Source organism: Psammomys obesus, unplaced genomic scaffold (assembly GCF_907164565.1).
Source record: "Psammomys obesus unplaced genomic scaffold, mPsaObe1.curated_primary_1811, whole genome shotgun sequence".
NCBI lineage: Eukaryota > Metazoa > Chordata > Mammalia > Rodentia > Muridae > Psammomys > Psammomys obesus.
The window spans coordinates 36,750,554-36,774,971 of NW_026585644.1; the positions used below are offsets into that span (position 1 = coordinate 36,750,554).

Sequence of the window (24,418 nt, forward strand, 5' to 3'; positions counted from 1 at the left end):
AGGAAGCGACGTTGACATTGAACTCTAGCTCGGGAACGCGCGCGCGTGTGTGAACGGTGGGGAGGGGGCCGGGCTCCGTAGCCGCTGCAAACCGGCTCAGGCGGGGTGCAGAGCCAGGCTGGTCCCTGCCGCCGCCCGCGGGAGCCGGAGCGCTGAAGCCATTCATGATTTTGGTGACGTTATTCTAAGAGTGGGCGAGGGGAGGCGGGGCCGCTCGCGGACAAGCCCCGCCCCGTCCCTATAAAGGCGGCTTCCCGGGCTCTTTGTGGGACCCGGAGCTCGGTGGAGAGCGGGGAGCTTGGTCTGCAGTGCCGACGCCGCCAGCAGCCGGGCTGTCTCGGAAAGGCGGACCGGCGATCGCCCAGCGCCCGCTCTCAGCTGCCCGCTGCTCTCCTCTGTGGCCCTGCCATCCTCCTTCAGGACGCAGTGACCTGTTTTTATTTTGATTGTTTTTTGTTTGTTTGTTTGCTTTTTTTTTTTTTTTTAAATCACAAGGGCGTGGGTCATCCTCCCCTAGGACTTCATGTCTGTATATTTCCCCATTCACTGGTGAGTATCCTGCGCCTGCGGCGGACGCCCGTTTAACCCAGGTGCCTGCGGGGCCCGGCAGCCTCCTAGTGCCGGCTCCGGGTGCGAGGCCACAGAGCGGCACGGACACCCAGCGCGGGCTGACCTGCCCTGCCGCCTCAGCCCCTGCAGGAGTCGACGTCAAGGTTGCAAAGCTGGGGGTTGGGGGGAGGCAGTGCTGAGAGCATCCAGACAAAGGAAGTGAACTCGAAACCTTCACTTAAGCGGCGGCCAGAGGGTGTGGATCTGGAGGCGGTGGGTGGGGAGAGCCTGGGGGGTCCCTCCTGAAGCCCCCCGAGGAAGCCCTGTCCTCTGAGGGCAGCAGGAGAGGAGCCCTGCCTGGTGCAGGGGGCTCCGGCTCACCCGGCCCCTCCCCTTTTCCTTTTTGTTTGCGCGTAAGTCTCGGCGCTGAGGACCGCTGCAGCGGGGCTGAGCTGGTGCAGCCTCTGGGTTTGCAGAGCTTGGGGAGGGGGAGACCGGGGTGACGCTCTTCCCGCAGGCAAAATCACAAGCAGCGGGGTTCACGCTACACCTTCTCAACCCCGTAGCCCCTAAAATCCAATGCGCCTTTCTGGAGGGCTGGGGCAGTGACAGATGGAAGAAGCCGGCCACAGCTGGGTTGGGGGCTGCAGAGGTTTGCCTCCAACCGGGGAGGATCAGGTTGTGTGTGTGTGTGTGGTGGTGTGTGTGTGTGTGGGGGGGGGGGTCAGAGCCGGGAAGGATACGGGGAGAGGCCCCTAGCTGCTGGAACGTGAGCGCCAGCTGCTTCTTCCTTCCTGCTGTGGGGTAGAGGAGGGGCCAGGACCACGGGCGTTTGTCTCCCCGTAGCGCGCTTTGCAGGTGCTGGCCTTGCCGAGCCAGGCCCGGGGTCCAAGGCAAGCTCTGAGCCTGGGAAAAGTGGGCCCTGACCACAGCGCTGCTCAGCTGAGCCCAGGAACTCTGAAAGTTCATGTTTCTTCTTTTTAACTTTTTGGGCCCGAGCCACAGTTCCAAGAAAGAACAGAAAGCCGCTACAGGAGGCGAAGAGCCTGGTTACAGCCCTGTGGATGTCTACTGGCTCCCCTCTTTGGGGGTTGGAGGCGGCTTTTCCAGACCCAGGGGCGGGGTGGGGTGATTGTCAAAGTCTAGGCTCTAAATGTAAACTTGCCCCCCCAAGCCAGTCAGGCTTTCTTAGTCTCTTGTCTCCTTCCCAGTTTAGAGAGGCCACGGACTTTCAAAAGAAAGTAAGAAAAAATCCAGACACCTGAAGCTAGTGTACCCCCTCATGTCCAGACAAGTTAGGTGCTATATGGGTGAGTCTTTGAAGAGTGGTGAAGGCCTTCCCCCAACTCCACCCCATCAAAATTTAGTAAGGTAGATGTTGGGAGCCCTCGGGGATATTACCCACCCCACTCCCACTCACCCATTAAGGTTTATGATTATTTTGTTAATTAGCACTTCCTGCGATGTCTGCAGCATTTCCCCCTCCAGATGTAACCATGAGATATGCATTATTAGCGATTATTAGCATCTTGGTAATAAACAGGGCTCCTGCGGCTCAGAGAGGTTCTATGATCTGTTTTTAAAAAGATGCTTGTCTTCCTGTTTTCTTAGATGTAGTTTCTCTAAAGCCTGCCCTGCCTTTTACCTTTTTAAAACTGTGCGTGGATGTGATAGCGAAAACACTGGGTGTTGTGTTGTGGGTACCCTGGATTCAGTATGTATGTTTGGGGCTATGCACACTGAACTCTGTGTATGCCCATGGCCAGTGCAAGGATAATGGGCTGTTTGTACCCTGCTTAGAGAATACAAAGTACTTTCACATGTCAGCCATTGGTAGGCCAACTTGGCCCCTCTGGAAATTTCCTTGCACTCAGAATCTGTGTGTCCTTAAGGTTTTAATCCTGGGATGTTTTTTCATGCTGGGAGCTAGTAGCAGCTGCTGCTAGCACCACAGAAGTGGGTAGGATGGCAGAGGTGACGCTTACAGAAAAGCTGACCTCTTGGGGTGGGACATTTTGCCTAAAGGGGCACTAGACAGACAGAGACAGTTAGGAAGACACCATGATTAGACTCTGTTTCCCTGAGGCTGGACTGTTACTGTTATTATGTAATTCTACTGTGAAGTTCCCAGTGGAAATTCATGGGCAAGATTACTCTTATCATTAGTGGGAGGATAAAGAAAAACCTAGCTGCATTCATTTCATATAGACACACAGACTCCTCTCTCCCCCTCCTCTATGTGTGTGTAGAAGTGTATGTGTGTGTGTGTGTGTGGGGGGGGGGGTTTTTTATTTTTTTTTTTTTTTTTTTTTTTTTAAAGAAAATCCAAGCTTGCTTTGTGTAAGGGTTGGAGGCAAGGGAAGAAGTTGCAGAGAGCAGGCTTTGTTTTGTCGCTGGTCTTTGGAGATGAGCAAGCCACAGTGCTGCCAGCTTGAGCTTGCTTTGCTGTGAGCCCTTTGAGCATCTCTCGTCCAGTCTTTAGCCAGTCCCATGATCTCAGGGCCACGAAGTCACTAAGGGAAGGAATGTGCCCGTGGGAACACGTGCTGACTTCTGGTGTGGATTTCTCCACAGCCCTGACTATCTGAGATCGGCTGAGATGACTGAGGTGATGATGAACACCCCATCCATGGAAGAGATTGGCCTCAGCCCCCGGAAGGATGGCCTTTCCTACCAGGTGAGTTCAAACTTGGAGCCTTGTGAGTTTTCACTGGGACTGGAATTAGTCTTGGTTTGGGGATCCACGTTTCACCTGTGAGAGTTTGGGGAATCCAATATCATCTGTAAGAGCTGTGTCACCTTGAGAAATCCTTGACTGCCAGTGAGCCTCAGTTTCTTCGTTTGTAAAATGAGGTGGCAGTGGTCCACATCCTATAGGATTGTGATGAAGAGTCAACACAATGAGAGGTTCAAGGCATTTACAGTGCGTGGGACGCCGAGGGGTTCAGTAAACATTAATGACATCATTAGCTAGCCATGACCATTCTCCCAATAACAGCGGACTGGGCCTCCCCAGCCAGGCGTCATGCAGTAAAATAATGTAGCTGTGGGAAAGGGTGGCCTGAGGGGGTATGGCTACCTGTCTTCTTCGGGTGACAACCAACTGGCTTGGTTCAGAGTTCATGCTTCAACTCTACAGAGCTGAAGAGGACACTCCCTCAGCAATGATGATGCTAGAATATAGCCTAGGGATCATCCTGTCAAGTGGAGATAAATATAGAGTGGAAGGCCTCCTGTGTAATTCTTTAAGTGTGGCGAAGCTTCACTTCACCATGATGGGGAGGTGTGGAGGGGTTGGGGGATATCATCCCAGACAGCAAGAGAGCACCGTTGCTTACCTCTGGGATAGGCAACTGGATCACCAGAGAGTCCCTAGATTGCCAGTTTGGGAAGAGAGAAGTATCTGTAAGGGGATATTTTGAGGGTGAGCATAGTGTATACAGTGGCTAGCCCAGGCAGATGAACGGAGCATGGAGTACAAAAACACTTCATGTACATTGCTTTGTTCGCTCTACGTTGTCACTCCCAAAGGAATGCCAGCTCGCCTCTACACAGAGACCCTATCCTGCCCGTATTTGGGGACTCGGCTCTCTACTCCTGATGGTTTTGATCTTCTGACATATGCTGTGTCTTCACGCTGGGCTAGTTCTGGCCTGAGTCTGGACCTCCTCCAGCTGCTTGTTCCTTAGAGCTGTTTCAGGGACACTTATTCTGTAAGGAATGAAACAAATAGAAAAGCTTGGATGGGTGCCACGTGACAGGAGGGGAGTAATCAAAGAGAAGCCTAGATAAAAGTTAATGTTGGGAACATGCCTTCAGATACCAGACATGCTTGGGAGATTCAGGAGGTCCTTTGTTCTGTGTCAACATATCAGGCCTCACTTGCTAGCTGCAAATAAACATCCCATTGGCCTTCAGGGAGTGAGGGGCCTAAGGAAAAAAAAAAAAAAAAGGCCTTTCAAGCCTGTTCTAACCTTCTTTCCCTGGAGAAAGGCTGAGGAAGGCAACACTGGGCCCCATGGCCAGGTGGGAGATTCGGAAGTTTCCGGGCCTGCCGAGGTAGTTTTGGATAGCAGTTTCCAAGCCCATGAGTCACGCTCAATGTCTTGGTTACAGGTGAGGGTGCATTTCACTTCTGGGTTGTAGATTTCCACCACAGAACCTTTCTAGACGTAGTTTTCTCTCTCTCTCTCTCTCTCTCTCTCTCTGTGTGTGTGTGTGTGTGTGTGTGTATTATTTTTTAAACATGTCCCAGGCAAAAGAGTCAGGCAGTCTTCTCAGACCCTCAGAGAACATGGTGATGGAGACGTACCCCAGGTAACCATGGAGGAAGGGACTATCATGCTAGATGAAAAGGCCTGAATGAGGCTGAGGTGGCTGGAGAAAAATAAAAGCATTTCTGGGTTCTTACAATACAACACTGGATACTTCCAAAAACAAAACAAAACACCTTCAAGGCTTTCTTTCTCATCCCGCTGTAGTCAGGGCCTAGTTCCCAAAGCCCCCAGGAAACCTACCTCTGTCCCCAGGATGGGGACCACTGCCCTGTGTCCAAATATCTTACCTGGAACTCTTTGTCATAGATGATTTCAGAAAAGACTCTTGGTTGTCTGGTGAAGAGAAACGGGAAACTAAAAATGTTTAGCAAAGCAGCATTTACTAGGCACTTTCTACTTTTAACCTGATATACTGGTTGCTGCATCCATGGCCTAGGGCTTATAGAAACCAGCATGTACATGTACTTCTGGAATATATGCAGCTTGGCCAAAACATATGAACATTTATGTGAACTCACAGAATCTGAGATGTCATGAAACAGAATCAGCAAGGGCTGGGCTTTGAAGGAAAATGAGAGCCTTGATGGGGTAACCCCATCTCCCACATGTAATTCTGCTGCAGCTTCAGATACCCCTTGGCTGCCTGTTTATGCAAAGTATGGGGCTCTGCTGTGAACTGGTCTGGCAACTATCAAGTGATGGGTACTCTCTGGGCCCCCACAAAGCTGGTGTTGTCAAATTAAAAGCTTTCCCACCAACGCCCTGGGGATTGGCTGGGCCTGCTTCTTGGCTAAAGCCTGTTTGTCCTGCATGCTTGGGCTTCTGCTTGGAGCTAAGGGTGGGAACTCGGTGCTCTGTTCTTGGCTTTACTCCTGAGGATAATAATAGTATGTGGCTTTTACTGAGACCTGCTTTTCCAAGGAACGAAGCAAGGGCAGGAGACATCAATCTGGGCTTGGCAGATGAAATAGAATCTCAGGCTTGTGATTTGACCTTGAAACAAGGTCATCATATAAGCGGCCCATTAGACTTTTAAGCCATCCCCCTAGCTTCCAGACACACCTAGAGTTAGGCTTTCCTGAGTTCTCTGTATTGTATATGGCCATTCTTTCAATGCCTGTGGAACTTTGTACGCTCCAATGATGCCGTGATGGGTTTTCAGCACTTGGGTACCACATTACCTTCCCATTTCCAGGTCTTTAGTGGCAGTGGTGCCTTGCTATCAACTTTGTATCCTCTAGCCATCATCCTTTCCTGACTCGTGTACCTATATGCTTACAGAGAAGGTGTGAAGGGGAAGAGTCTCTTGATTTGGAATTAGCCACCTTTACCTCTGTGATAGCCTCTGAATGTATGTCCCACTGTAGGTCCCACTGAATTTATGTCCATTTTATCCCCCAAAGGACTCAGTCTAGCCCTCTTATTGTTGTTAAGAAACCCATACCAATAGTTTTGTGTTTTGTTTTACTTTATTTTATTTTGAGACAGGGTCTCGTGTATCCTAGACTAGCAGGGGATTAAGATTTTAATCCTCTTTCAGCCACCTCTCAAGTGCTGGGATTATAAAACAGAGTCCTATGCCCAGTCTATGTAGTGCTGGGGCTCAAACCTGGGGCCTCACGTCAGGCATGCACCGTACCAACTCAGCTACATCCTCAGCTCATACCATTTTGTGGGCATGTATCAGAATCTGGAGCCAGTGCCTAGCTTTGTCTCCATATCAATCTGGAGAGTGATTCAAATGAGTGAAACCCACGTAACACATTTATTTGTCAGGAATTATCACACCCCATAGGGTGGGTGAGTGGTTACTAGAAAGCCTAGTACATTTAGCTCAGGCTGTGGGTGGCAGCAAGTTCTTGGAGCCATGTGGAAGGGTCTCCGTGAGGATATTTATGTCCTGAAGGGCTGTAGCTCCATCCCTATGCCTCATCTGTGGGTTTCCTGATCAGTCACCAGCCTATGGGACAGGAATGTCTGCCATCCAGTGAAGAGAAGTCACTGGCTGCCTGGGAGAGCCTGCTCTTTCTATGGGCCTACTGCTGTAAGAATGGCTATCTGTGAGGGTCTCCTCTCAAATTAGCCAGACTTCTGTATAGGGACGGGTTCTAGCAATTTCCCTATGAGTTCTTATACTGATGAACCCCAAGGGGCCCTGGCATTTCGGCCTTACCCCCTACCTTCTCCTGGTAGAGTGCACACAGACTGTCCTATTTTTATCACTGTGCTTATGTCTACACATAGTTTTTGGTACCCTTACATTTAAACCTGTTCCTTCCTCGCTTCTGGTCCGAGGTTTGATACCTTTTCTTTCCTTAGGCTCCTTTCACTTTTATGTCATTTATTTATAGGCAAGGCATCTCGCTCAGGCTGGCTTAGAACTCTCTGCAGAGCTGAGGGTGACCTTAAGCTTTTGATGGTCTCACCCCAAGTGCTGGGGTAACAAGCTCTGTCACCATGTCCTGCCTTTGTGGTGCTGGAGCCCCCTACACTCTAGACTAGCACTCTGCCAACTGAGCTACACTTGCAGCCCCTCCCAAGGCTTCTTTGGTTGCTGCTGCTAGTCCACCTGCTGTTACTTTTGGTCATGCCTGCCTGCCTTTGACATCATCTCTCAGTCAGACAGATACCTAGGCTCTGCTTTCCAGAGGGTCATTCTGAAACACACACGCACGCACGCACGCATGCACGCACGTGCCCTGTGCTTTCCTTTTGATCTAGAGAGCTAAGAGCATCCTGCATCTTCCCTTCATCATCTCAGGGTAAAGAGAGGGGTGGTGGTGGGTTGACCTTTCTTGTCACCCCTTACTGTTTGCTTCTTGCAGGCTCAGAGCCTTAGTTGTACCTCTGTCGTGGAGAGAGGACTGGAAGACTCAAAGGCTGTGCATGACACTGTCCTGAAGGTTCCATGGTCACCAGCAAATCATCTTTCACAAACATCAGACTTTAAAAAAACTTCGGTTGTCTCCAGAGAGACATAAAGCTAAAATCCCAAAAGTCTGTGCAGGGGATGGCCTGCCAGAGACATGACACATTGCTGGAGTCATGGCAAGTGTTTTTTCTCCTGACCCTCCTTCCACTACTCTCATAATGATGAAATGCACAGCAGTCATCTGTACATTGGATTTAGAAGCATGAGCTGCCTCCTCTGAGTGACACTGGCTCTCTCTAAGCCACCCCACATCCTTACACTGCAAGTCTTCTTTGCAGGAGCCCAGCCCCTTCCCTTCTATGTTAGAAGCCTAGACACAAAGGTCATGTTCACTGTTGTGGAAAGTCCCTGGATTAGGGGCTGCAGATGGCTGGATTTGTTCCCATGGGAGACTTCTTCTTCTTCTTCTTCTTCTTCCCTACCCCCATGGGCACAACAGTGTGTTTGTGCCTGGCCATACAGAGAGCAGGATATTTTTTTCACAGCCAGCCAGCCTTCTGTACACTGGCTTCATACAGCTCCTCTCAAAAGGCCTGTGTTGGGGCTCACCCTCCCTTTCCCGCTGGCCATGTGTTCATCATGCTGCAGAGCCAGGGGCTATGACTGCTCTTTGTTCCCAGAGTCCTACAAATAGATGCTTAATGAGTACTGAATGATGGATTGGGCCCTTCCTCTTTCCCTTTCCTGGGCTGAGACTATCTCTGTACCTTGGCAATCCCTTGGTGAAATGTTTTAACAAGATCAGCATTTTCTCCCAGTCAACCCAGTCTCTTACGTTGGATAGAAAAGGAGGGTTGTACTGTACCGTGAGGAAAAGGAATGCATTTGGGTGGTGAATCTTGTGACTGAAGCCAAGAGCTATTCCTGGGTGTCTGGCGAATGTCCTGAGATGATCTTTCAGGCCTGAGTCTGAAATAATCCTTAGAGGATATGAAGACAGGACCTCATTCACACAGGGCTGCAGCAGCATGCGGAGCTTCCTTCCTTTCCAGCCTGGGTAGGCATAGAGCTGCCTCTGCTTGCCTCTTGCCACTTGCCCTTCCTGCCCAGTTGAGATCTGTGTCAACCAATCAAATCCTGTGTCATGCAGTTTGTCTTTGGCTTGTGACTGGCCTCTTGACTGCACAAACCCATCTCAGAAACAACAGCTGTCACTTCCAAGAGTTTCTCCAAAGTGTTACTGAGGTAGTATTGTGACCTGAGGAGACTGGTAGGGACAGCTTCCACCCCCACCCCTGCCCTGTCTTCATTACCTTGCATTGGTACACCATTTTTAGGTTAGGCCTTGTAGTAGAAGCCCGCAACCGTTTAACTCAAACTGTGTTGACTGCTGGCTTCTTTGCCAGGGATTTTATTTGGAAGCCAACGGAGGGAAAAAATAAGGCTCTAGATATTTTATGCGAAGTAGCACAGACCAAGCCAAGATAAAGAACAGCACAAACTTTGTTGTATCGGGTACTTGGTTCCCATGTCTTGAATTCATCCTCTGCTTTTACTTTGGAGACCATAAAACACCTGCCCAGGACCATCGTTGTGGCTGGAGCGGGTGTAAGTGCTGCCCCTGCCCCATGCTCCTACCCCCACTGTACCACACAGCCAAGACAGCAGAATGTTTGTACACTGCTGCGTCTTATTTTTCCAGTCAGAGCGTTGTAGTTATAGGAAAGTTCTTCCTTCCTTCTTTGTCAGTCGTTTCCTGTTTTCATCGAGAAAGTATACATTTTGATATTTTCATGCTTTTCAAAACTGGGTGACTACTAGAAAATGTTCGTTTTCTTCTTTAATTTTTTTTCTAATTTTCATACTCCTACAGGGAGTATCATTTTTTACAACCCTGTGTCTTTCACCTTCTTTTCTAGTGCACTGCATGCAGTTAGAGTTTATACTTCATTCTGGTCTGAAGTTTTAAATAACATTGGTCACCAGCGTCATGGTGTCACTACAATTTATATTCAGAATAATCTACAGTTATCTTTCTTTATCTCTCTGGTCCTGGGTGCTGAATATAAGGCTTTGTGTGTCCTGGGCAATAGCTTTATCATTGAGCTACATTTTCTTTCTTAATTTTGATTTTGAGATAATTTCTTGCTATGTTGACTAAGTTGTTGTACTTGCTATGCAGCCCAAGCTTGCCCTGAACTCTCAACAGTCCTCCTCTCTCAGCCTCCCTAGTAGGCTAGGAAAAGCTAACATTATATCATGAGGTTAGATGATTAGTTGTTTCATTATTGGCTTATTGTTGAAATTTTTAGGTCATTTATTTTTCTCCTATACTGTGATAGTTTACATTACAATTTTAATATAAATCTTAGTGAATAATTTATATTATTTCTTTAGAATAGTTTTACAAATAGGATTTCTGAGTAAAAGGGCAAAAGTGTGAGTGGATGTGTATGTGTTATCATTATAAAGATAATATTTATTCTTCATAGAATGTAGCAAAGTGGACTCGACCAAAGAGGAAAAACCTATTCACATTCCTAGCACTGGTATATTTTGGTGTGTTTACTTTCAACAGTTTTCTGTGCACATTTCTCAATGCATAACTAATCCTTTTTTCATTTACCATAATACTGTGACTATGTTCTTGTCGTTGGGTTATCTTTGTAAGACAGCCTTTCAGTCTGTATGTTCCACTTCTTCTTGCTGAGCGTCCAGGTTGTGGCATCCTTTGTTCTTGAGACAAACACTGCTCTGCACATCATTTTACGTAAATCTCTGCACAGCCGTGATTTGTTTCTCTGAAATGGATTCCTAGAAATAGAACTACCGATTCAAAGAGATCCAACAACATCAGGCCTCTTGATTATACGGTACCTTGAAAACAGATGCATAAACAAGTTTGTCAGAATGTAATATGCCAGCGTCCACAGAGATGGGATAATGCTGGGACCTGAAGATGGAGTCAGAAAGGCATTTTGTTATTTTAGTATGTTCATCTTTAGTAGAACGTCTTCCTGTAGCTTACTTACCACATGCATGATGATAACAGTTAATGGTGCTTAAGCAACATTTAGCCAGTATTGGAAAAATGGCCAGTTATCATAATCTTGACCCATAGCTAGTAAAAGATACACTCTCTTGATTACAAATGTATATAAGCTAGCCATCGTCCTATTTGTTTCTCTTACTCTATTAATGATATCAAAGCACCATGTAACCTTGAAAAGACCTGTACAGACACACGAAGTTTGGCCAAAGGCATGCTTAGCGTTAGGAACCATTTTGGGGTTCCTCCCTTGGTTTGTCTCTCAGCTCCTGGTTGAGAAACTTTGCTTCTCTGAATGTTAGACTAGGACACTTAGAGGTAGGTCTAAACTTAGCGGGCACTTTGCATCTACCCAACAAGTTGGCAAGGCTTTTGGTCATGGAAGTAACGTAGGCCGGTGTTCACGCAGAGCCCAACATGCCTGTTGGTTTATGAAAATGCCGGTGCTTTGCATGGCATATGCTAGTTTTCTATTTCTGTGGTGATGGTCTGGTTTTAAAGCAAGTATGTTTGAAAGAAGCGAGTAAAGAAGGAGCATGACACTTACATGGACGTAACAGAGAAGCGAAGGTGTTGTTGCAAAGCTGGCAGATGTCCATTCTCATGAGTGGGAGGTTTTGCAGCATGGTTCTTTAGGAGGCTATCACTGGGAATGACCACAAAGGAATTTATTTTCTTCAAAGGTTGAGTACCTGCTTTGGTAGAAACACTATGACAATTAGTACTCAGTTATGATTTTTGTATTCCTTTGTTATTTACCCACCAAAGTATGATTCACCACCTCCAGGTGCTTCCTGCTGTTTTCCTCAGCACTACAGTGTGAGAGCAGTTCATGGTGAATCGTTGCTCTAGTGATGCCCTGTGTAGACACTACTTCCCAGCTCACAAAGTGTTAAGGCAGAAAGGCAGCTGTTCCAGGCAGGTCACAGAAACTCTCCAGGGTTCTAAGGAAATCCATGCTCTCATCTTCAGCTTCCTTATGCAGCAAATTACCGTTCTGAGGAAGGCCTCGCCAGCTCTCTTTCTCTACCTTCCTGTCCAGGTTGTCTTTTTGTCTCTTTACAAGGGAGATCAGCTGGCTGTGGGGTAGTAACCTTAGGGGCATTAGAGAAACAGACCATTCACAACGCATCTCCAGGTAGCCTTCCTCCCTTCATAGTGAGACACGTGTGCAATAAAAATTAGCCTCTGTTTTGAGTAATGACTTGTGATATTTGTATTGATTAGTTAGTACTAATGGCCACATTAAGCCAATACAGAAAATTTGAACTTATACAACCTTAAGGTCATCAGACTTTTAAAACGCCGATTTACAGACATAATAGATCTTTTGTTGAAGTGACATATGCAAAACCAATGGCTAAAACCTTGAAAATATAAAAAGATGTTAAGAAAATATCCAGTCAGATGTGGTGGTGCATGTCTATAATCTCAGCTGTGACAAGGCTATGGCAGAAAGATCATGGGTTTGAGGCAAGCCTTGGGTACTCAGTGTGTTTCAGGCTAGCCTGGGCTACATAGTGAAATATTGTATAAATTTTAAAATAAAGCAAGAATAAATCACATTTAGAAAATAGAGTAAAAATATGGTTTCAAATAAAGAAAGCAATAATATAAGGTTGACTTAAGGTTGACTTAGTTATGAATGTCTTAGTAGAAAATGGTTGATATAAAATTGATATAGTTCTCATAATACAGAGTATAGTTTTTGTTGGTGTATTGGGGATTTTTTTTGGGGGGGCAAGGTCTGGCTGTGTAGCCCAGACTGGCCTGTAGTTCAGTGTGTAGCTTGGGCTGGTGTCCCTGCCCCAGCTTCCTACGTGCTGGATTTATAAGGATGCACTACTGTGCTGAGCCTAATGCTTAGTATAGTTAAAAGATCAGTATATATATATATATATATATATCCTGGTTTAAGATGTCAACATTCATGATATAGCAGGAGTGTTTGGGCATGCAGAAGTAGGTGCAGTTGTTTGAATTTCTTCTAGTGATTATGTCAATAAAAATATATACATACCCATAGACCCTCTAACCCCTTCCTCCCAGAACAAGCACCAAAGAACCAAACCAGCATCTGAGTGGAAGGCAAATGAGGATGGACCAGTCACCTTGACATGAGTCCTCCTCTTACATAACATGGTTCACATTTCCCACAGGTCCTTTGGGTACCACCAGAAACACAGAGCTCATAACCCTCAACTCATAGGGGTTAAGGGCATCTGGATAACTACTTTCTACTCTCAGTTTTGTGTTAGTTGTGCCAGCTCAGGCAGTTCACGACACCACTGTGGGCCTCGATTTCCTCATCCATAGTAAGAATTAATCTCTATTAATTTTGTTGTCTTCAGCATTGACTTCTCTGGCCATCTTTCTGAGAATATGCTTTTTCTCTCAGGGCAATGGTTCTAAACTTTGGGTTTTAGTTTATATTTTAAAAAAATCAATTTATGAGCTTTTGTTTATGTGTCCTATGTCTTTATATTTATCGTTTTAGGAATTAGAACAGATTTTTTCAATTTTTACTTATTAGTTTATTTAGAACAACAATGAAACAATTATATGTTGATATAAATAATAGTTTTCATAAAGTAACTGTATTATCCAAAACAGAAAATCTTAGTGAGAAGAAAAGCATTGTTTTTACGTTTTTAATAGCTCTTATGTCTGTTCTAGTAGAAGATGGTGATATTCTCATGTGTGCTTCTCATGAGCAAATTTGTTGCAGTATGTGTTAGTTGAAGTAAATAAATAAAATCTGGGTTATACCGGTTATGCAGTTAGGAATGGGAGAAGTATTTTTACGTATTTTCCTGATTGTTTTGGTACATCACCAAAATGTTAACATGTAGTAGGCTTTTTTTCTTTTCTTTCCCTTTCTTTCCTCTCCCCTTCTCTCCTCTTCTCATTCCTTCTCTCCCTATTCCCTCATCTCTTCTTTTCTATTCTCCTCCTTCCCCTCCTCTCCATTCTCCTCCCCTTCTCCCCTGACATTCTTTTGAGACAAGACCTCATGTGGCCTGTGGCCTAGGCTGGCCTCCAATTTGTTATGTAGCAGAAGATGACCTTGAATTTCAAGTTCTCCTTGCTTCCAACTCCCAAGGGCTAGGATTACACACTCAACAAGTGTTAGTTTCTGAAATGTTATGTATTTCCAGGTGAAACATTGTGCATGAACTTTTTGTAGTCTTACATTGAAATTTATTAGTCTGGCTGTACTTTGCTTGAATCTTTTCCTCAAGTTTAGTTTTGTAGTATATTATACTGATCATTTGGAAAATAAGTTATTCAGATCCTCCAAATGGTGACACATTTCATTATGTAATATCAAAAAAGCATATTTGTTAATATCACTGCTATTCTCATCAGAAAGCTGGCAAGTATTAGAAAGTTATCAAGCTCATAGTGGTCAATATAAATTTTCCAAAATTCTGATTTTTCACTTGAAAGGTCTATTTTTTTTAAACTTGGTGTCTGATACCATCAGCCATCTGCCTTGAAATGACCATCTGCTTTTCATTTTTGAGAAATTATCCATTTGGGAATAATCACAATTTGTTTTTCAAGTACAATGGCTTTCCATTGAAAATGGCTAGTTTAGCTGGCAACTCAACCATAAGTGCTTTTATTTGGGATAACTCTGGGTATCTTAATAAGCAGCAGAAATTTTTTATTTTTAACTTGGCATTTTACCACCGCTAATACGAAAATGTTATATAAATCAGTATATGATGACTATGAAGTATGTGAAGGATTGTCTTTATTTTAATCATGTGAGGTGAGAGATGATAAATTATGACAAGTACAAATTTCAGGTTACTTGTGAAGGTGTCAGTGGTTGCAGTAACTGTGGCTTTTTATATCATCAGTGTAAGTGTCAACATGGTGTAAAAAGAAAATGGAATCTGAGCATTACTGAAAATATTTTTATTTCATCTGTGCTTCCTCCCTAAAAGAATCTCAAAAGTGGCTTCTCTAGACTAAACAGAGTGTGGCTGAGGAAAGCAGTAGGGCTATCAGATAAGTATTGCTATCAGGAAGATTTTGTTGGGGGGGGTGCACTTTTTATGGTACCCTTAAAGATGGGTCTTCAGTAGATGACTTACTTTTGGAGCAAGGCAAGTTGATCTAGTAATGTGTGGTAGTGAGTGAAACCTGGCAAAGCCTTGACACAGGACAGCAGAGTTGTCCTGGGAGAGTTGAAAGAGTTTTCATTAAGGGTTTAGAAGCGTTAGGGTAGGGTTTCAAAGCAAGGTCCAGACAAGAATGCCAGGACTGAAGAATCAAGATTTTTGTCTCTAAAATGAAGAAGGAAGGGATAGTTGAAATGACAACTGGGTCACTGGACTTGTGGGTAGTGCTGGTGGAGGAGGATGGAAAGAGGAACTGGGAATGCTAGACAAGAGGCTGTCCTTTCAAAGGGGTAATGATGATACACGTTTGATAAAAGTAGATATTTGAAATCATCTATGCCCCAGAGAACTTTGGGGAAATCCTCTAATATCCCCCAAAGCTTCATCTATTTTTGGGTCCAGCATTATCAGGAGCCATTAGTACTAATTGATTGGAATTTGGAACCCCCTGACTTGAAGAATGGGTATGTGTTTGAGAGCTGTTTATGAAAGATGGTGTTTATCCCAAGGATTTCCTTTTCCTTCCAGTTTCAAGGCTTAGGCTCTTAAGCATCTTTGATCCAAAGGAAGGAGGTTCAGAGTTGAAATAAAACCCAAATCTCTGTTCATGTGCCCTGAAGGATTAGAAGCATCAGGGAAGGGTAGGATGGGGCTGGGTGTCCCATAGCCCTTGATTCAGAGAAGAGTTGAGAGGTGAGATGAACAGCGCAAAACTGGATAGCATTAGGGCTTCCTTGAGCCCCCTCTGTAACCCTTTGCCCCTAAGAATCTTTGTGTTTTTCCCAGCTGATTGCCACATTGAAAAGTCAATAAGATGCTAATAGTACTAACATGATAAGAGAGCAGGAGGTCAGACTTCAAAGACTATAGTTCTTGCCATCACATACAGTTAAGGACCAAAGTGCAGTGTATATTGTTTACCTGAATTAGCTTCTGCTCATTCATTCCACCCTCAACAGAGCAGGATGCTGGGAGAGATCTTCTCCCTGTTGAAGAGCAGCCCCTCCTAGGAAGAAATAAACACACAAGGCAAATCCATTGTTGTTGTCACGGAAAATTAAGAATTGCAGGCTTTGGGAAGCTAGGCTTCAAGAGGGATCTGACTTCTCTGGGTGATGGTCCCTAGAGTAGGCCCAGTGAGGAGGGTCAGAGGCTTTCCAGGGAGAGACCAGGTCCTGTGTCAAGAGTGTGGTTTCCATTCCATCTGGCCTAATCCATGCTCTAGGGGATCCAGTGGCTTTGAGAGGGAGGCAGTAACATCATGGGCCTTTCTCCAAAGAACCTGGCCTGGGATTTGTGAGTACAAACCCAGAGTGTGGTTCATTTGCTCCTTTCCCAAGCTACAGATGCTGGCTTTCCAGACCCTCAGTCTAAATGCTCCTCCGGGACCCTTGCTTCACTTAATAAGGACCAGCATTAGCAATTTAAGAGTTTCCAGAGCATGTTCACACATACCTGGATTTGACTCTCTCCCAAGCCCTGTAAGATCAGCATTAGTATAAATCCAAATTTATAGAAGGGGAGGGAGGAGAGGGCTGGCTCGCCATCAGGACCCTGCACCCTCCCCAAGAACCCTGGAGAGTCCAAACCATTTCCTCATTTCGTTCAAGGAGCTCAAAGAAACTAAGTGACCCAACGAAGGTCACAGGAATGGTAAACGTTAGTGGCTAGACCTTTTGAAGTCCCGGTCCACCTGTAGGCATGATGGTATTTTTCCCATAGCTGGCTTGGCGGTTGGCTCTTTGTTGCCCTCTGCAGCTGGAGAGAGTCAAGGCTTACTGTGTGGTTTTGTGCACTAGCCTCTCTCCCATGCCCTCTGCCCTCCTTCCAGCCCCAGCTTCTCCTGCTCTCTGCTCCTCCCCTAGCAAAGAAGAGCAGGGTATCTGGGCTGCCAGACATCTCAGCTTGCGTGGCTGGTAATTAGCCCTTTGTGTCCAGCTAAGCACCTTTCATCTACCCCACCTGCTGGTGTCTGCTTTCCCCATTAGCATCTCCCGGCTCCTTGCTGAGCCCTCCACCCTCTCTGTGGCCAGATCATCTTGTTTGTCAGAGATGATGGCCACGCAGTGCACAGATGGGGAAGGGCCACAAAGTCTACACTTGCTCACATTTTCCATGGTAGGTGCCAGGCAGCTCTTTCTTATCCCCACCCCAGAGGCAGTTTGGTTTGGGTCACCTGGCTTAAAGGCAGACAGCTGATAGCTAGGCCTCTAAATTTGGGGCCTTCGGAGGCCTAGTTTTGTCTTTCAGTTCTTCTCTGTGAAATGGGAGCTGGCTCATCAGCAACTCTCTAGCTCAATCAAAAAAAAAAAAAAAAAAAAAAAAGGCTAACGATGAGTTTATGGTCTTTAGAAACCTGGCCTCAGCCCCACAGCTCTCTGCTCTGAGGCCTCTAGTATGGTCAGCCAATCCAACGACTCTAGTCTTCTTGAAAACCCTGTTTTCATGGTCTTCATGATTAATTATGTAGCTTGAGTACGGTAGCTGTTTAAAGTTTTATTAAATTTATGTTTATTTGAGTCACATGTAAAATTTGGCCACCTTTCAAGGGCTCAGTTAGCCACCCATGATGAGTGGCCACTGTACTGGACAGCGCAGAGAACATTTTCGTTACAGCAGAGCATTCTCTTGACCACACTAAGCCTTCACAGCCAGAAACTCCAGTATGTTGGCATCTAAATCACATTACTCAGACTGCCTCCTAAATCATTCTAAAGCCCTCTTTAGCCTTCAGTGGGATCATCTCAAGTCCCCAGAATGTCAGGACCTGTTGTGATGAGAGGGGACCTGGCAAAAGGGCACAACTGCGTGAGTGCTGCTCATGTCACACTCAAGATGTTCTTGGAGTGTGTGTGACTGACAGATTTTGTTCATTAGTGTAGGTGGGCACTTGGTGCTCATTGGTTCTGTCCTTGCCATCATGGTGGGCATCTCCCATGTGACACCTGCTTGTGGAGGTAGTGATGGCAGGGATAGGGAGGCATAGGAAGAGCTGAAGGAAACACAGCTGGCTGCTGGTTGCTTCTGGACTTGCCCTGCCAGGGATGAGGGTAGGAGATACCCGTCAGAGCCTCCAATAGCTCCTTCTAAGAAGCCTTTGCTGTTGTTTTGTTTGTTTACAGCCCAGAGAGAAGATGGGGCTCTTTGGGCTTGAAGGTTTAACCAGAAACAGTTTGTTTCTGGAACAGGGCATTTCTTTGTTCGCAGCCAGCTTCTGCTGGGCAGCCCAGGATGCAGAACACTGCTTGCCTGCCACCCCAACTATACCTGTCATGTGTTTGGCAAGTCGGACGACAGAGTTCTTTCTTTTTTTTTTTTTCCATTCCTTCTCCACCCCATCAAATTGTAGCTGCAACCTCTCATTTTTCTGCTGCCTAGATGATTAAAAACCATGACTTAGTGGGAAAATGCTGACCTCCTTGAGGTCAGCCTCTTAAGCAGCTGCTGGAGATAAGATCGTGCTGGAAAAGACTCAGAAACACTGTGCAAGGCTTTCTGTCTTTTCCCTAAGAAACTAACGAGGCTTTTTTTTGGTGCAGGATGTGTTTTGTTGTTGTTGTTTATTTTTGGAGAGAGCTACAGTTCTCAGAGGCACACATTTGTGTGACCTGATAGTAAAATCACAGATGGAAGGGGTAGAATAATATGATGATGAAATATAAGCTTTGTAAAATAACTTTTCTCTTTAATGGTTCCTGCCTTGAGTAGGTCACAGTTCAAAGGTCTTTGACAACTACTGCAGTATCAGATGTTCAATGCTTAGATTGCCCCCAAGACTTAAAAGGCCTGACTGTGGAGCCCTTGGTGTGAAAGCCATTGATTGACATTATTTTCACGACTGTGTTAGGAGGATGACCGTACGCTTGGAGAGTGGAAGCTAGCTTTAGACTTGTAGGGGTTGCTGCAAAGAAGACACCGTGATTTGAACTTTGCTTCTGTCCTCAGAGCATTGTATCACTTCTATACTTGCCAAGAACTTCTTATCCCATCTAGTGTGATAGGAGGCAACTTAATTTCTCTGGAGGAGAAACTGGGGTGGGAGTTTGATAGGACTTGACAGGGGTCATGCAACTGATGTCAAGGGGAAACTAAGGATCCAGATTCGGTGGCTCAGCCCAGTGGCCTCAAATGAATGCTTCATTAAGTCCCATAGACATCTGGGTCCAGGAGTAGCTGATTCTTAGGAATGTGGCCATGGCCGTCATTTTCTGCCCTTAGGAATCTACCACTACCTACTTTGTACACTTACCAGGAAGATGGAGGTTCTGCTCAGCCATGGCCTCATCCATCATCAGCATCACCCTTCATCCATCACCAGCACCTTCTTTCTAGCTTGTAGTAGAATCAGCTGTTCTGCTTCTGCTGGCCTGGAATACTCTCATTCTTTCTGTTATTATGTGGCTTGAGAGATCATAATAAGAATCAAGAGCTTACATCTCCTGCAGCTGTGCTGTAGGCTGTCTTGTGGAAGGTAGAAGGATGGTCCAAGGGCTTCTTTTTAGCTCCCAAGACTATGTCTAAGGTCCAGAAGGATGAGAGTCTGAGCTGGGAAGGTTATGGGCTTCTGTTTTTTGCTGGCCAGACCATCATTCTTGTATGTGAGCTGCAGCCTGTGTCAGCCAATAGGACAGTGGCTCCCTGCGTTCTGTTCCCCCTGGGCGGTTTTCCGTCTGGTAAACTGAAGTGATAATATTAACCCAGATGGATCCTACCTAGTTTAGGATGAGGTCTGAATCTGAAGGCCTTGTGACCTTCAGAGTCTCAGACTCTTACTATCCCCAGGGTGGTAGTGATGTCTCAGTGAAGTGATATCTGATAGTGCTTTGTAAACTGAAGTGTGCTCTCTACTCTTTGGGGAACACTTACATCGCACCTTAGAGCTCATGCTTGGAAGAAGGTGCCTCATAGCCTCACTATGAAAGGGCTCAGCTCCATTGATGTGAGCAAAGGACACTGCCCCCCCGCCAAAGCCTGGCAGACCCAGCCTCCACTCACACTTGTTAGTGTGAATGCACCATGCTAGAGGTACATCAAGGGTAAATATCAGAGTGGCATGACAGGAGACGGTGGCCAGTTTCTCCAGGCCTCCCTGACCTGCCTGGGCCCAGCCCCCTCCCCCACTGTTTTTCTTCTGGCAGCTATTACAATACTTTTTATGAGCCCTTTTAAGTCTTTAACGATGCACACTTGCTTAAGGCTTAATCCCAAGCAATAGGCCTTTATTGGATAAATGGTTAATAATCACTGGTCTGCAGGGATCGGGACGCGTTATGAGGCCCTTGATTCTCAGAAGCCCAGCGAGGCCTGTGATGGGGTCTGAGTGTGCATGGGAAGATCAGACACCCTCTGGGTACCACAGAAGTCGGGAGAGATAAGCAGTTCTACACTCTGTGTATAGCAAAGCAGGCAGCTTCCCAGGATTTCTCCAGATGTCCACTTGAATTTGACTCGAACATACTGTGTGACCTTCAGTGAAGTCTCCTTTCCCCTCTGGGGCCTAGGTTTCCTGTCTGTCAGACAGAGAGGTGGGAAGAGATGGCCTTGAAGGTGCCAAGTGTCAGTGATCTGGTGAGCCCCAGGTTTCCCAGACCAAAGCTCCTCTCTCGTCTTGGGTGTGTCACTGAGGGCTATGAATGGCAAGGGACCAGCAGCCCAGAGGATTAAGTGCTTAGCTACTGGGCAAAGAATTGGGTCAGCTGTAGTCACAGGGCAGTATGTGCAAAGGGAAGCCAGACTTGGCCCTTAGTTTTATAGCCTGGCTCGATGTTTCAGTCAGCACTGGGCAGAACCCGCAGCGGGCATTAATAAGTGAAGCCTCTTCCACGGGACTCTGGAAGGAGATTTGGAGTCTTCGAGGTGTACCACCAGCAGGACATCAGGAGTCGTTCAAGGGTGAAAAAGGAAGGCACCGTGGATGCTGTTCCCAGCTAGCTTGTGACTGGAGGCCTTACCTTGATCTGGCTTTGGCTTTGGTTTGGCAGTTGCAATGAGCTCCAAAAGGGCAGGAGCATGGGAGAAAGCACACCCGAGTTTTAGCCTCAGTTACTTTCAGGCTAAAAGGGCCTGGACAACTAGCTTGCCCAAGCCTAGGATGTTTAACACAGTGTGACCAAGACTTGTTTTTGACTCTTAGTTTCAAACGATGAAGGACCTGGTTGTTCTTCTCTGCACCAGTAATTCTTCTGGCAGGAACGTAGTGTTTTAGGGCCTGCTGTACAATGTGGATTGTAGGTATAAAGTGCTTCTTCTAAAGCAAGGCCTGGCATACCGTGAGTACGTGATTTTTTATTCTTTTATCTATTCTTTTACACCACAAGCAGAGTTACACCCACCCTTTTGTTCGGTGGTATGGTCCACAAATTTTTAGCTTCAGGATTAGAAAAAAAATAGTCTGGCTGAGAGATCGTTTTCCCTAGAACGTACTCCCCCTGGATCCTGTCTTACACCCACAGTGTCTAGAAGGCAGAACATAATCCTTGGAAGACAGCCAGTGTGCTGTGTGTGTGTGTGTGTGTGTGTGTGTGTGTGTGTAAGAAAAGAGCCAAGTTTCTCTTTTCAGATATGTATGTGACCAGATGTCTGTCTTGTTCTTGAAAATTTCAGATCTTTCCCGACCCATCAGACTTTGACCGTTGCTGTAAACTGAAGGACCGCCTGCCCTCCATAGTGGTGGAACCCACGGAGGGAGAGGTGGAGAGTGGGGAGCTCCGGTGGCCCCCTGAGGAATTCCTGGTCCAGGAGGGTGAGCAAGACAACTGTGAAGAGACAACAAACGAAAAGAAGGAGCAGTAGAGTCCCCGCGGGCTCGCCTGGGTCACGCTAGCCTGCCTGCCTGAACTGTGTTTCCCATCGGGATGGAACAAGAGAGTGAGCCGCAATCATTCTGAAAATGTCAAATGAGGCTTCCGTTTTTTTGCACCTGAAAATCACCGAGTCGGTTTTCTTTTCTTGTCTTTTTTTTTTTTTTTTTTTTTAATTCGTTGAGCAATGGAGCCCTCCGACAACTTGCAAAGCTGAGAAAGGAAGCTGCTGAGAACAGGGGTGGGGGTGGGGTGGGGAAGGGGTGCTGCTTCTAAGATCTCTATCTGAACTCCAGTGCCAGAGGCAGTGTGTGTGTGTGTGTGTGTGTGTGTGTGTGTGTGTGTGTGTTTGGGGGCAGTTTCTGGCTAAGGAGGGTGAGCAAATGAGCAAGAAACATTTTGGGCTAAAAAAAAAAAAAAAGAAAACAAAACAAACCGAACACTTTTTAAATTAAAGAGAACTACAGTCAGGAAGTGATTGCCAGCATTTGCTCTGGCTACCGGGGCATCTGACGACAGAGTCTTTATATCTGTAGCTCTGTTGCTCACGGGCACCAGCCTCTGCTTCCAGTTCAAGTATGTTTGGTCACCCACAGAGAACAGGAAACACTGCCCAGGAAGCCAGCTGGAGGGATACACAGGAAAGAAAGAACCCACCTGTCCTTCCCATGGTCTCTGCCCAGCTGCTTCAGGCCCGCAGAGCCCCCAGGGACCTGGAGGGTTTTAAGGCATAGAACTTTGAGCTTTTCTTCCCATTTATACCCATCTCTGCTCCCCCCACCCCAACATATTGGGGAAAAGCCAGAGCACTTCCTGTCCTGGCAGAACATTTGAGGCTGCAGCCTGGACATGGATTGCCTCCTTCTGCTGTGGGTCTCTCCAGAATTCTTACCGAGTCTCCTTGGAGCAGCAAGTTGCAAGAATCAGCCCTCTCAGGCCTACCCTTCCTTCTCCTTTGAGCACAGCAATGAGGTGGATGGTCCCCAGCTCTGCTGTGGGCTATTGCCCATCTGGCATGCAGCAGTGAGGGTTCCCAGTCTGGCTCCCATGGGAGCTAAAAGCAGACCATGTTTCCTGGTTGGGCAGTTGGCTTAGTGGGTTTTCATGCAGGAGTCCGGATGGCGCTGCACGGGTATGCTGAGGTTCCCATGAGGTACCAGGCCTCCAGTGGGGCAGCTGTAGGATCCAGTTTGAGACCCTAGATATTATGAGATCGCTGCTTCTCCTCAGGTTGTTCCTGAGCACAGGCTGGGCTAAGATACAGGGTGCACTGGGGTATCCTTGTAGAACGGCAGCCTTTGTCCCTTTGCCACCTTACCTGTTTCTGGAAAGGGCAGCAGTTGCATGGGGAAGTTAACATCTGGACTTACCCTCAGATCATAGCTCAGAACCTTCTGGAATGGCAGGTTAGAGGACAGAATTTTCAGAGCGGGACTGTTTGATCGAGAGGTGGACTTCCTTGGGCTTCACTCAGCTAACTGAGGCACTCCATGCCGCCCCCTTCCCGCCCCCGTGTCTCTGTCTGCCAGGTTGACCCCCATCTTTGGACTAGTGTGTGTCTAGCTCTATTTAATACCTCAAAGTCAGTGTGGCTCTGAGGCACGTTGGGGCAAGAGCGTAGGGGTGAGCTGTTGACGCGGCATTCGGCAAGGTCTGGTTCTGGGATGCCGATGGTCACCCCCTCCCCCTGCCTCTTCCCTCTGTCGTCTGCCTGTGATACACACCGATGGCAATAACTTTTTCCGGCTCCTCGCGGAAGTGGGAGAGGGCTGCAGCCAACCCCACTATGGGGGAGCTTCTCTCTCTTGTTCCCACTCTGCTCTGTTTTGGCTACAGAGATCTGTTCATCCTACTCTCTCTCCTGCAGCATTTCTCATCCCTCGCCTCCCTTTTCAATTCCTGTGTTTTGGTGTCGTCTCACCCCTTATCCCAAATATCTGTCTTGGTCTTGCCGTGTGATGGGGACGTGCTTGTAAATCTAGTATCAAACCTACTTGTGTATATGTGTGTTTATGGGGTGGTTTCTTCCTTTTCGCTGGTCAAGAGACCACGTTGTACCGTGTGTAGTCTGAGCAGGCCAGGGGCTGACAGCTGACGTCAGTCCCCTCAGCGGTTGAGCCTGTTGGGGGGCGGGCACCCAGCTGCTCTTGGACAAGTGGCTGAGCTCCAATCTGGCCTCCTCTTTTTTTTTTTCTTTTCTTCTTCTCCTCCTCCTCTTCCTTCTTCTTCTTCTTGTAAACTTGTGTGTATTTCTAACTGATCGTATTGAAAAAAAAAAAAAATCCTAGTATTTCAGTGACATGCCTGTTGTGAGATGAACCTCCTGTGACTTCTGTCTGTTCTGTTTTGAGGCTCAGGGAGAAACTAGCATTTTTTTTTCCAAACTACTTTTTGTCACTGTGACAGTTGTAAATAAAGTTTGAAAATGCTTTCCATTCTGTTTTGGGTTCCTTTCATCCCCCCTGTTCATTCAACAGATGGGATGGAGCCGGCTCAGGAGTAAGGGGACACTGGCTGGAAAGGTCTCCGTGAATATCTCCTGCTGGCCCCTTACACTATCTCTTCTCAGGGGACACGACTGAAAGCCTGTTCATCCAAGTCCAGTGTGGTGAACTGATGAGTTTATTGATTTTTTTTTTTAAACAGAAACATGAGTGACCCTGAAGTAGGCATATTACTGAAAAGTCTCATTCTAGAATGATTGACAGCTTCCTCAGCTGAATAGACTCAGCCCTCTT

General features: G+C 46.6%; 1 protein-coding gene across 1 annotated transcript; it reads left to right on the top strand.

Annotated features, from left to right (window-relative positions):
• The first annotated feature begins 258 nt into the window (after positions 1-258).
• On the top strand, positions 259-24,115 carry Lbh (LBH regulator of WNT signaling pathway). Its single transcript, XM_055627301.1, has 3 exons — positions 259-549; positions 3,124-3,226; positions 21,484-24,115. The coding sequence occupies exons 1-3, from the start codon at positions 524-526 to the stop codon at positions 21,670-21,672; spliced, it is 318 nt and encodes a 105-aa protein (XP_055483276.1). The 5' UTR covers positions 259-523; the 3' UTR covers positions 21,673-24,115.
• Positions 24,116-24,418: the final 303 nt, after the last annotated feature.